This window comes from Empidonax traillii, unplaced genomic scaffold (genome assembly GCF_003031625.1).
Source record: "Empidonax traillii isolate 1590-97213 ecotype Southwest subspecies unplaced genomic scaffold, ASM303162v1 scaffold1213:size316513, whole genome shotgun sequence".
NCBI lineage: Eukaryota > Metazoa > Chordata > Aves > Passeriformes > Tyrannidae > Empidonax > Empidonax traillii.
The window spans coordinates 224,845-237,979 of NW_020956406.1; the positions used below are offsets into that span (position 1 = coordinate 224,845).

General features: G+C 46.2%; 1 protein-coding gene across 1 annotated transcript; it reads left to right on the plus strand.

Annotated features, from left to right (window-relative positions):
* The first annotated feature begins 1,664 nt into the window (after positions 1 to 1,664).
* Positions 1,665 to 2,162, plus strand: LOC114069192 (gallinacin-10-like). Its single transcript, XM_027905819.1, has 2 exons — positions 1,665 to 1,803; positions 2,026 to 2,162. Exons 1-2 carry the CDS (start codon positions 1,746 to 1,748, stop codon positions 2,160 to 2,162), a joined length of 195 nt encoding a protein of 64 aa, XP_027761620.1. The 5' UTR covers positions 1,665 to 1,745.
* The last annotated feature ends 10,973 nt before the right edge of the window (positions 2,163 to 13,135 follow it).

Consider the following 13,135-nt stretch of genomic DNA (forward strand, 5'->3'; position numbering starts at 1 on the left):
AAAATTCACATTTCAGTGGGTCTTGATAAAAACAAAAGGGTTTTGTTCCCTGGTGTTGCCGATCAAGCGTCTGTCTCTCCTTCAGAGGGTCCCACTGACATCTCAATGAAAGAGAAAAGAGAGAAGTGACAAATGAGCTCTCCTCTCCATCAAAAATGGGGAAAACTGGAGAGCTGCTGGCAAACATAAAAAGAAAATTTTCAAGGCAAGGGTACAAAGAAAAAAAAAAGGAACAAAAAAACACAACACTTGACATTTCTTGGTTAATTAGATTTTATGGGTGGAAGAGGGAAATCACTGTTTATGTTGCTGTTATTTGCTGCATAAACACTTAAGTAACTCACCTTGTTGCTGCTCCCTCAGCTGCTTGAGCTTGCCTGTGAGCACGGAGGTTAAACATAAACATGGGTAATGTTTTCATCCTTCGAATAATTCTTAGAACAAAACCACCATTAACTCTGAGTTAAGCATAATAAATGAGACAATAAGGAAGCAAACCACTGAACCAGGACACTGAACCAGAGGCAGGAGCTGCAGAGACACCTGGGCTGTGACAAGAGTTTAACCTGGGTTTGGGTGTGATGGTGTTTGGGCAAAGGGAAGGTTTCCCATGGGTGCAAAGATGTTGTGGTTATTTGGCATCTACAAGCCCAGGATTTCATGAAGAGGAACCTTCTTTACACTGATCTCCTTCTTAGAAAATTTACAGCCACGGGGATCGTGCTCTGAAGTGAAGCCCCAGAAGATGTTGCACTTGGGGGCATCATGTCAGCCAAGATTCTTACGGAATCAACCCATTCTCCCAACCTTTTGGGGCAATATGAGAGGACACATTTGGCACTGCATCACAAACTTGTACATGTATGTGAAACAGTTCACTTTCTTTAAAAGGAAAGAGACATATTAGTGTCAGAACTCTTGGGGTTTTTAATTTGGGCCAACGGGAACTGAGTGCAAGGAGGTCAGAATTTGTGGCATAGGGCTGAACGTAGGGCAGTGGGGAATGATGTGGGATAGAATGCCAGGCTGGTTGGGGCTCTGAGCAGTCTGGTCCAGTGGAAGGTGTCCCTCCCCGTGGCAGGGGTTGGAATGAGATGATCTTTAAGGTCCCTTCCAATTCAGGCCATTCTATGATTCTATGACATAAATGAGGATTGAGGGAGGGAGAGATCATTGTGTCACCCTTCTGCAGTGGGTGAGAGTGTTCAAAAAGTGACAAAGAACAGTTGCATCATCTCATGTCTTTCCCAATGCTTTCCTCTGCCTTTGACATCATCCACCTGGTGACAGGGATGGGGAGAAAGAGACAAAATGTTACATGAATTGTCAGGGGGTGACGAATCCAGGGTCAAAGCTGGGTCCCCACTCCAATGGTGACTGACTTCCAAGCCTCCTGCCTGACCCATCCCTGGGCCTGTGTTAAAAAATGGGTCTGCAAAAGCCATGAAAACTGGTGCAGCTCAGTGGGGCTTGGCTGATGGTCACATTATATAACTGACACATTAAGTGGAAATTCACCCTTGGGGGATTGCAACACGCTCGCTGCCACCCGCGATAAGGGGGATAACCAGCCCCTTTCCAGAAGGTTCACTGCAGTTACTCATTGACAAAGCACCCAGTGGTCACACTTGCACAATCCCACAGGCCCTATAAATACAGGGCATCTTTCCCAGCCTTTCTTCAAGCCAGCTCCATCCACCATTGGCACTTTGCAGGACCTCGCAGCCCACGAGCAACCGGCAGCCATGAAGATCCTCTACGTGCTCTTTGCTGTTTTCCTCCTCATCTTCCAGGCTACTTCAGGTGAGGAGAAAAACGAATCCTATAAACCACAGAGGGGGTTGTGAGCAAAGGTGTGTTCATAGGTGGGAAAAAGCAATCATCACCTGACAGGCTAAATCTGATGGTAAAGTGTGTTGGCCTGAGGTCATCTGTTTTAATGAGCTTTTAACAATTTAATAAACATTTACCCTTCATCATTTCAGACCAAAAAATGAGATTTTTAACACTTTTCACTTCTCACAGGCTCTGCAGATCCCCTTTTTGCTGACACTGCGGAGTGCAGGGGCCAGGGAAACTTCTGCCGTGCCGGGGCATGCCCACCCACCTTCGCTGCCACGGGGACCTGCCACAACGGGCTGCTGAAATGCTGCTCCAAGTAAGTGCCACAGGGTCTGAAGGGCATCACAGGGAATTATTTGGTCCTGCTGCTTTATCCACTGTTTGCCTGAATAATCTGCACGACTCCCCGGGGCTTGCAGGGCAGCTCTCTGTGAGAAAGCCCAGAGGGAGGATGAACATGTTGGAAGTTTATGTACAATAAAAAGGGTTCGGGGGAGGTCAACATTTTCCCAGAATTCAGTTTATTTTAAATTTGATAGGGGGAAAAAAAAAAGTAAGTTTTTTCAAGAAATTGTTACAAAATTGTTTCACAGTATTTTCACCCAAAAGAGGAAACATTTTCTCCTCCTTATGTTCTTTTAGTTTCCAAAATCGCCTAGAAAATATAAATTTAAAGGGGGAAATATGTTCACACAGCTCTGCTTCTCATTCTTTTCCCATCCCTCCTTCTTTTCCACCACTGTTAGTCCTTAGAAAGGTAAAGAGTGAATTTGTAAGTGAGTAGAGACTTGGGTGTGCATTTCACTTTTGATTTTGGAGACCACTTTTTAATAATGTCTAGAGTTTGCTTGATAGCCAGTTTTTTCCTTCCTTAAGGTTTTGAACACGCCTTTGGGGAATATTCTTTAGCTTAGAATAAAACATATTCCTCAGGCATTAATTCTCGCAATAGCTTTGTTCCATTCATGGCCACAAGATGGTGCTTTCAGGAAACCCAAGTCATTCCAATAACGGGAGGTTTCTTATCGGGAGATCAAGATGCTAAGGAACCATCCACTTAGGATTTAAGGAAAATAAATGGAACAGAAGCAACCTGTAATTAGATGATTTTACAAAGGAATGATGTGAACCCTCAGCCTCTGTGACTGCTCATCCTCTATAGGGAGCAATTTCTACTGATAGCAAATAGGAGCAGACAGCAGATCTCCAACATCATATTTCTATACAAGCATCTGTCATGCCTAATCAAAGGAAAATTTGGGCTGGAATAAGATTTTGACTCAGGTGTAATTTTTCCTACAGAAACATTCTTTTTTTGGATGAAAATACCCATCTGTGACACTGCTGGCTGTTAATGTTCAGGATTAGAGTTCTTCTTATATGGGCTGCTGGATTTTCAGCTGAGTTGATCAGTACAACATTAGAAGCTGAAGTCAACAGGGTATTCTGAAGTACAATAGAATATTTTTTCTAGCTCAGGATTCAACTCACTGAGTTGCTTGAAAAGAAATCTTTGCATTTAGACACAAAGAGCTTGATTCAGCAGGATAAACTGAGATGTTTAGCAGCAAATTTTGGGGTGCCTTGGAGTTTTTAAACCATATCTGCACATCTGGCTGAGGTAACTCATGACCTATGGGAAAAAATTCATTTTCAGAAAAGATGTCTGGAGGCCAATCAGAACCCCCAAAACTCTCCAAATGCCACTAGACTTGTGTGTTCAGTAACCACATCAAATCTGAGTTGAATAAAAATGTTCTTACTAGTGGTAGTACGAACAGTTTGCCAGCAACCACAGTTCTTGTGGACTGGGTGTGCACAGACCTGGACACCCAGCACATATGGGGATTTTCCCTGGAGGCATCTAAACATAGGCTTTTAAACCTGCAGGCTGTGCATTTACTTTGAAAGGTAATTAGCAGGTATTGAGGCTTTAGAGATTGAGTTTAGGCTGCACTTCAGCAAAATAACAAAGACTTTTTTCATTCTTGCAGGATTTTGCCAGAGTAAGAAGAGGAGGCTTGCCTGGGTCCGTGCCCTTGTACCAGCAACATTTCCACTGCCTTGAGGAGGTGATTTTGATGGATTCCTCCTCTATCTAAACCCTCCTGCAAATGAGCATTAAAAGAAGCTTCCAGAGGGCATGTCCTGTTAGCACACCGCTTCTGGAGATCCAGGTTTTTCCTTGCTGAAGTCACTCCCTTTTTTGCTTTTAATACACAAGCCACTTTGCCACCTTGGCCACCTATTCCAGCCTACCTCACAGGGAAGTTTGGTTGTTAAATCACTTCAGGTTCATGCAGCTCTTGGAGGGTGTGAAGCAATATATATATTATTATTTTATTCTCACACAAAAATAAAACGTCTCCTTAAACCAGTACCTGTGATCTCTGTTGTTATTAACAGCAATCTGCTCTGTGGTTTTGACTCAAGGCTCAGAGAGTGATGAAATATGCTTAAACAAATGAGTATGTGCAGTCTCACACATTCCCAAGTGATTTGGAAAAGGGAATGGCTAAAACAGCAACCAGTTGTGATGATGATAGTAAAGCATCCAAGATGACAAGACCGAAAGTTAAGTGTGAAGAACTGTACAGGCAACTCTTGATAATGAGTGATTGGATGACAAATGGGCAACCAGCATATGCCTCCAGTATTGCAAACGTTATATATATATAAAAATATGTATACATTAAAAATATATACACATACATGACTTCACAAACACAGTGATGGGGGCTGAACTATCCCACCCCAGAAACAAGATTTAGGGTGATATGTAGACTGCTTTTTAAAACATCAGACTTGTTTTCTATCCTGATCTCTGCTCTCTGGTGACTAGTGACAGGACCTGAAGGAATGGCCCAAAATTGTGTCAGGGCAGGTTTAGGTTCAATATTAGGAAAAGGTTCTTCCCCCAGAGGGTAGTTGGGTGCTGAACAGGCTCCCCAGGGCAGTGGTCAGAGCACCAAGGCTGCCAGAGCTCAAGGAGTGTTTGGATGATACTCTGAGGCACAGGGTGTGACTCCTGAGGATGGTTCTGTGCAGGGCTGGGAGTTGGGCTCGATGATCCCTGTGGGTCCCTTCCAACTCAGTACATTCTGTGATCCTATATCACAGTAGCTGGTACGGAACTGTGGTTTGGATCTGTGATGGAAACAGTGTTGATAATTCAGGGATGTTTTTGTTATTGTCAAAAATGTTCTTACGGTGAGTGGAAGCCTTTTCCTCTCCTTACCCCACCCCACCAGCGAGTGGGCTGGGGTTGCACAGGGAGTTGGGAGGAGACAGCCAGGACAGTTGATCCCAACTGACACAAGGGATATTCCAGACCATCTGGTGTCATGTTCAACAACAAAACCCTGGAGAAGAAGGAGGAAGGGAGGAACACTCAAAGTGATGGCATTTTGCCTTCCCAAGTCACTGTCACATGTGACAGAGCCCTGCTCTCCTGGGGATGGTTGAACACCTGCCTGCCCATGGGAATTGGCATGGGGAATTATTTCATTGTTTTGTTTTGCTTGCACAGCTTTCCTTTTTTCAACCTATTAATTTGTGTTTATCTCCACCCACAAGTTTTTTCACTTCTCTGATTCTCTCCCCATTCTACCAGAATGTGAACGAGTGTGGGACTGAGCTTCCTTTTGGGGTTAAACCACAACATCCTGAAAAAAACCTCTGGTATTAAATCTGGCTCATTTCAAAACAGGCTGAGCCCCAGATCTCCCTCCTGTCCCAGTGAAACCCCTCTCCAGTGTGTAAGTCACAGAGATGTTACTCCAAACAGGATTGTCTCCATTTCTGTCTCTAGATCCCTCACTTCATGCCCATAAGGGTTTTGCATTTCACCCCAGCAGCCACCCTCACTTCAGGCTCACTCTTTCATTTTTGCCCAATTTCTAGGGAGCCCCTTGAGTGTTTATCTCACCTTTGCACTCCCCATGGCCCCTGAGTGGAGCCTGGGGTTGGCCTCATGTGGGATGACTCTCACAGCTCTCCTGTGCTGATGGCCCTACAGGGACTTGCTTCTCCCAGACGAGTTTCCTGACCTGTCTCTGTCCTGCAGTCATCCCTGAGAGTTCTTCCCAAGAAGTTCCTAATTCCATGCCTATCAAGAACTTCCCTTCTAGGGCACCATTGTTTTTTTCCCTTGGAGGGCTGGTGGGATGGCAGCTGGAATCAAACCCTTTAATAGTGTTCAAGCCATGGGAGAAAAGAGACCTTTTGGTTGACGTTCACCTTACAAAGCTAATGTAGGACCTCAGAAAACCTCCTCCCTGGTCACCTAAAGAACAGATCAGACTTCAAAATGTTGATTGGAATATATGGACTTCCCCAAAATTTGCTGGTTGGTGACTTCTTCCCCTCACAGCTCTCTTTCACGGCAAGGACACACGCTGGAGGCGGTCCCATGACTGGTCTTGGACAGCAACTTCAGTCACTAAGACTGGAGTTCCCCCATAGAAAGCTGGTTTCATGCATGGGGAGCTTCTATTGAGTGCTCTGTGAAGGAGAACGAACATCGTGTACCTTCCACCCACTGTCACCTTCACTGTGTCTTTAAATGCCTGTGCCTCTCACCATCATTTTTTCCATTAACTTAACTTTGGGACAGGGGGACTCAACACCACTTCTTGCTGTCACCTGTTTATTTACTCCTAGACCATAGAAGATTGTCACTAATTTAATTCCCCTCTTCTGCCCCGGCAGGTTAGTTCCCCATCAGTTGTAATCAAAAGCAGGGAGTCTCCTTCAGATCCAAAGACATTTGCACTCCTTTCCCCACAGCTCCGAACACAGACTACAAGTGGCAACTTCTCAAGGTGAAAAGGCAATATTTCCAAGCCCCCTGAAGGATCCATGAGCCAAAGAGATGAATTTATTCTTTATGGGTGGCAAAATGTCCCGTCTTCACAAGGACAGGTCCCATGCAAAATCCTCCACCCGCTCCTTTGCTACCAGGTCAAATATTAACTCCTACAGATGCCTCAAGATCAGCAGCTTCCCATCAGTCACAGCTTTGCTGCTTCTCTGCACACTAGAAGCTGTTTGCCACGTCTTCTCCTGGTGCTCAAGGAGAAGGAAGAAGTGGAGCACCTTGTCCAGGTGCCGAGCAGGGGGCTGTTATCAAGGCACATTTACCTTTCCGTGGAGGGAGCCTGGACTCAAAACAAGCATTGCTGCCACTCTCCAGCTGGAGCTGGGGGAGGGAGGTGAGGAGGATGGAGCTGTTGCCTCTTCCCTCTCTCTCGTGTTGTTTGGTTCCAAAGACCTCTGAACGACGTGTGACGGTGTGGGCCGACCCCAGCAGGGTTTGCTCAGCAGCCTCACTCCCCAAAACAAACACCCCTGCCCCTCGTGGGACAGGCAGGAGGGGAATTATGCAAGGAGTAGGAAAGCATGTTTTCCTTTTTCATGAAACACTGGATTTTTACAGGTAAACTCCACCCTTGACCATTTCCTTACAGCTGCCTGTGCTTTTTTGATCATGGACTGCACCTTTTCCCCCCTCTTTTTGTCCATGGTTTTTCCAGAAGTGGAGCTGAGGGTCCATGTGGATGGGGTGCCTGTCTGAAACCTTGAGCAGATGCTCAGAGTGGTTTGGGTTGTGGGGTTGTGTCTATGTCCTGTCTCACAGATAGGAATCAAAGAGCTGCTCAGTTTTCCCTATAGCTTGGCTTAAAATTATTTTTGAGTGCACACACAGACAGAGAGTGTTTTAATATAAAAAACTGACTCCTCAAAACTTCTTTTCTCATGTTCAGGAGGAAAACAGAGGAGAGGTGACACAATAACAGTCCATTTGAGAGCCTGTGCCCATCTCAGATCTCACAGATCCCTGGCAGAGGTCTGAAGATCCACTTCCTCATCACATTCCCAAAGAACTCGTCACAGTAACCCACCAGTGGCAGTCTGGGTGGTACAAAGAGAGAGAGAGAAATGTGGGCTTGATATCCCCAAGCATCTTCTGGGTGTTCTGCCCATCACAAGTGACAGATGAGGGTTGCTCTCCTTCCCTTGGACCTCAGGGGGCCCTGGCAGTGCTGCCAGTCCTGTCAGTCCTGCCAACATTACATTTGTCCAACCTGCTGAGCAGGGACAAGCCTTCATGGAGCACTGGCAGGAATTTGTTTGCTTTGCCACCTGTATCCTCTTGCCCCTCCCCAAGCTCCTCATCTGTCCGCAACAGTAAAGAGGACTTTTGCTTGGTTTAAAATCCCAGTCCTGATATATGGAGTGAATGGGTTTCTATAAAAAAACCTGAAGCACCTCCATGCCCTACACCCGACTTGTAACAGCCAGTTCACCAGACACAGACCTCTCTGCCCTCTGTGTGCAGAGCTCACCTCCCACTGTTACTCTCCCTCTCTTCAGTTTGCTGCTCTCACTGAAGCAGTAAATAATTAAGCATCCTCATGACTTGGTTTCATTAATGATTCTTGGCTTGTACATTGTGTCCAAAAAAAAAAAAAAAAACCACAACAAAAAACGTGCACTTGAATTTCTCATATGTCTCAGGATAGAAATTGCTTGGAGACAAGCACAAATATTAAGAGGCCTGTGTGAAACTCTGGTGACACTTCCTCTGGTCCACCTTTTCTACAGCTGGTCCTTCACATGCATGAAAAAAAAAAAATCAGATTTTATTTTCAGATACAGAAATGGGTTACAAAGTGATGAGAGATGTGCAGACATGACACAAGTGGACTTGGTGAGTTGAATCTAGGAAATAAGAGAGATGTGAGTCTTTTCATAACCACATCAGGAAGCTGACTGACAGCAAGAAAAAAAGTCATCAAACCAAATTCATTTGGGGCAAGAATAAATAGTTTTAGACCCTCCAGACAGGCTCAACTTTGGAAGAAAGTTCAAACCCTCAGAGCAGGGTGTAGGGATTTAGTGCCTGTAGCAGCAGTGAGTTACATGACCTTATCATTTTCAGGACAGAGCTCAGGGATTGCTGAAGGGAAGTTGGGCTGCAGTCTCCTAGGAGAGAGTGGCACAGCACACTGTGGTCTCCCTTCCAGCCCTTTCTGCCTGATGATTCCTTCTTTGGGGCTTGGTGAAATCCACTGCTAAAGTCATAAATATAAAATACAGAGAGTAACTGAGTTCTGAACCACTCTGGAAAACACCTGGGAAATTGGAGCTACTACTTTGTCTGACAGTTGCATAGCCAGGAGGGGGAATATCCACAACTCTTTCAGCCCTACCCACCTTCTGCAGGTGCAGCCCTATAAGTCCAATCCAAGCAAGGACCAAAAAGTTCTGATCCTTTCCTACATTCATCACCATTATCACAGAATGGTTTGGGTTGGAAAGGACCCTAAAGCTCGTCTTGTTCCAACACCCTGCCATGGGCAGTGACACTTTCCACTAGGCCAGGGTGCTCAGAGCCCATTCAGCCTCACCTTGAACACTTCCAGGGATGGGGCAGCCACAGCTTTTCTGGGCAACCTGTTCCATTGTCTCGCCACCCTAACAGTGAAGAATTTTTTCCTGATGTCTAATCTAAACTTGCTCTTTGAAGCCATTCCCACTTGTCCTGTCAATACATGCTCTTGTCTCCACGGAGGAGGGTCTGTTCTCTCCTTGCTTCATGCTGGGCTGCCTTTGCTCACCGTGCCTGGTGGCTGGGGGGAAGGACAGGCTGTCACAAGACCGTGGCCAGGAGCCACAGGGCACCATCAGTTCCACATGGTTTACAGTCCTGTGGATCAGAGGAACCCACCTCCCTCCTCCTCCAATCCCTTGTCCTCCCGGGGCGCAGCCCACCAGCTGGAACAGGGTGGTTTGGCTGCTCGGGTCAGCTGGGAGACGTGATCATTGCTCAGGTCAGGCGTCTCCTAACGTGGTAGGTGGTTGCAACACCTTTGTACATCACCAGTCTCCATAGTAACAGGGCAATGAACTCACTGTTCTTCAGGCAGCCACTCCTCCACCCCCCCGCCCGGCCCCGGGTCTTTCCCAGAGCCTTTATAAGCAGAGACACCAACCGTGCTCGGTCTCGGACAGCTTCTGCTCACACTGGTGTTGTCTCCATTCCTGCAAAGCCTATCTTACTACCGGCTGCCAGCCATGAGAATCCTTTTCTTCCTCGTCGCTCTTCTCTTCTTCCTCTTCCAGGCTGCTCCAGGTAAGGCGGGAAACAGATGAGAGGGAGGCTAAAAGGGTGCATGTGGAGGGAAGCTCATGAGATCCCGGTGGCGAGGTTCAGGATTACCTCTGTGCTCTTGGAAATCATGACTTTCACATTAGAATTCCCCTTCCTGGCTTACCGTCCTAATCTTCAAAATACTGAATTTGAGGTCCTTGATAGTCTTCCTCATGGTCTTTTTCTAGCATCTTGCATTCCAGCCATATGAAGGCATGATGGGGAAAAAAAAAAAAAAAAAAAGATGCTCTTCTGTATTGACCTTGGTGCCAGGGAATGTTTCGGAGGATCTCATTTTGAGTGCCTTCATGAGGCACTTACAGAACATCCAGGGGATCAGGCTCAGCCAGCACAGGTTTAGGAAAAGCAGGTCCTGATTCACCAACCTAATCTCCTCTATGGCCATTTAGTGAATTAGGTATCTACCTACATTTTAGTAAAGCCTTGACACTGTTTCCCACAGCATTGTACTGGAGAAATTATCTGCTCCTGTCTTGGACAGTGTCACTCTTCCCTGGGTTAAAAATTGTCAGGATGGCTGGGCCCAGAGAGTGATGGTGAATGGAGCTACACCCAACTGGGGCTGGTCACCAGTATTGTTCCCCAGGGCTCAGTACTGGGGCTGGTCTCATTTGATATTTATCAATAATTTATTAATGTACCCTCAGCAAATTTGCAGATGACACCAGGGAAGGGAACGGAGCTGGGAAGGGGCTGGAGCAGCAGGAGCAGCTGAGGGAGCTGGGGGGGCTCAGCCTGGAGAAAAGGAGGCTCAGGGGCACCTTCTGGCTCTGCAACTCCCTGACAGGAGTGGGGAGCCAGGGGGGTGTCAGGCTCTGCTCCCAGAAAACAAAGGACAGGATGAGAGGAAGCGGCCTCAAGTTGCACCGAGGGAGGTTTAGATTGGATATTAGAAAATTCCTTCCCCAAAAGTGTTGTCCAGCCCTGGCACAGCTGTCCCCACCCCTGGAGGGATTTAAAAGCTGTGTGGATGTGGCACTTTGGGACACGGGTCAGTGGTGACCCTGTTACTGCTGTGGAAACAGCTGGACTCAAAGGTCTTAGAGGGTTTTTCCAACCTCAACAATTCTATGATGACTCTATTGAGGCAGTTCTTATGCTGATACTTAAGAATCACCCCTGCAATGTCAGAGCTTTCTCTTCTCACATTCCCACCCACACCTCCAGACTGTGTATTCCAGATTAGAAGACTTCCTGTATTTTTGGGAAAAAAGGAGTTGTGGTTGTGGGTCTTTACCTGAACTCTATATTATCCATGTGAATTAAATTGGTATGGAGCACATGCATCATTCCAGGCTATTTGGGGGTCTTTGGAGCAGTTGAATCTATCTCAATGATTGCTTTAGTTTGCAGTAGTCTCAAATTTTTACCTACTTTCTTAGACCATCAAATGTCTTGTCTACTCAAAAAAGAAACTTGGGCCAAATCCAGGCACTTGTAGGAGCTTTAGACAAAGCCTGTGCTATATGATTTGGGATTGCTTTCTTGGACTTTTCCTATTTTATGCATCACAAAGTGGATTCTTTATGTCAAAAAAACTGTGATCCCTGCGATGGCTTCAGGTACAATCCCAGCAGAATCTCTGGGAAAGGGCCACAAGTTGTTTAATATCTCTTCATGAAGACTTACACACAGAAAAGACCCATGATACTACAGGGCTTTTTAATTTAAGAGACAAGGGAAATCAAGGTTCAAGGATGGCTTTAAAATGACCTGAGTGACATCAAAAACACATAATCCTTGAATAATATGTGATTAAGAGAGAGGATGTGAGAACCACCAGGACAATGTGATTGAGATAGATAGTAGATAAAACCTACTAATAGGTAGTAGATACAATTTAGAATAAAGCTGTCAAACCTTTCAAACTGAGGATAAAGTCCAATTTGACGATGGGAACCACATACCAAATCAGATAAACCCGATGCCTCGACTCTCCAATCCTCTGCTGTGACAAATGAACATGAATATTCTCTTGTTTACTTTCAGCTTCCAGCCAGGACACTTCTGACACCCTCGCCTGCCGGCAAAGCCGGGGCTCCTGCTCCTTTGTTCCATGCGCTGCTCCTCTGGTTGACATCGGGACCTGCCGTGGTGGGAAGCTCAGATGCTGCAAATGGTAAGAAGAATCCCTGCAAAGCAATGCTGCTGCACCGAGAGCAAATAGAATTAATGGGCTTTTCCCTCTCCTGGCATCATAGAGCCCTCCAAAAAACACCTTCATTTGCCGGGGTTTGTGTCCGGCAGCAAAAAGGCAGAGCCTTGTGGTGTTAAAAAATTCCAGGCTGCTCTCTCTGAAAAAGACAGACTATTTACAAGGGGTTGGAGTGACAGGACAAGGAGGAGTGGATTCAATCTAAAAGAGAGTTGGTTTAGATTAGATATTAGGAAAACATTCTTTACTGCGAGGGTGGTGAGGCCCTGGCACAGGTTGCCCAGAGAAGCTGTGCCAGGGCCTGGTAGGACAGGGTTTGGAGCAATCTGGGATCGTGGAAGGTGTCCCTGCCCATGGTAGTGGTTGGAACTAGACGGTGTTTAAGATCCTTTCCAACCCTAACCATCATGTGATTCCATGAAGGGCATGGATAGAAGTGAGGGGATCAGCCACCTTCCCCAGTGTTGCTCTTTATTTAGAAACCAGTTTTACTCTTAAACTGTATCCTGGCATGTATTGTGGGTCATCAGCAGCCACAGCTGAATAGCTGTGGTATGTGCTGAGAGGTGGCAGCCAACGTCCTCTATTTTATCTGGGTTGTCTTATGAGCAGAAACAGAGTTTCAGATCACAAGTATGTCCAGTTGTCTTTAATCCCATGTGTTACCTTATGCCTCCAGCAGTGTGAGGTGTCCAGGTAGAATTAAATAGTTTGGTGGGTGATCTAAGCACCTGACTTTTCTTTGCAGGACACCCAGTTCCTAAATTTGACACCTCACTGACCACTCAGACAAGAGCTCTGGACACCTGAGACATCTCCCATCTTTTGACATCGATGGATCCTCTCCTCGGTGCAACCCTGAGGAGCCTTTCCCATGGGGGTGAAGGCCCTCAGGAGCACAAGAAGATCTGAGGACGAGTTCTTGTACCCCAATAAAGATATTTGCAGCTTCAACTCTAATA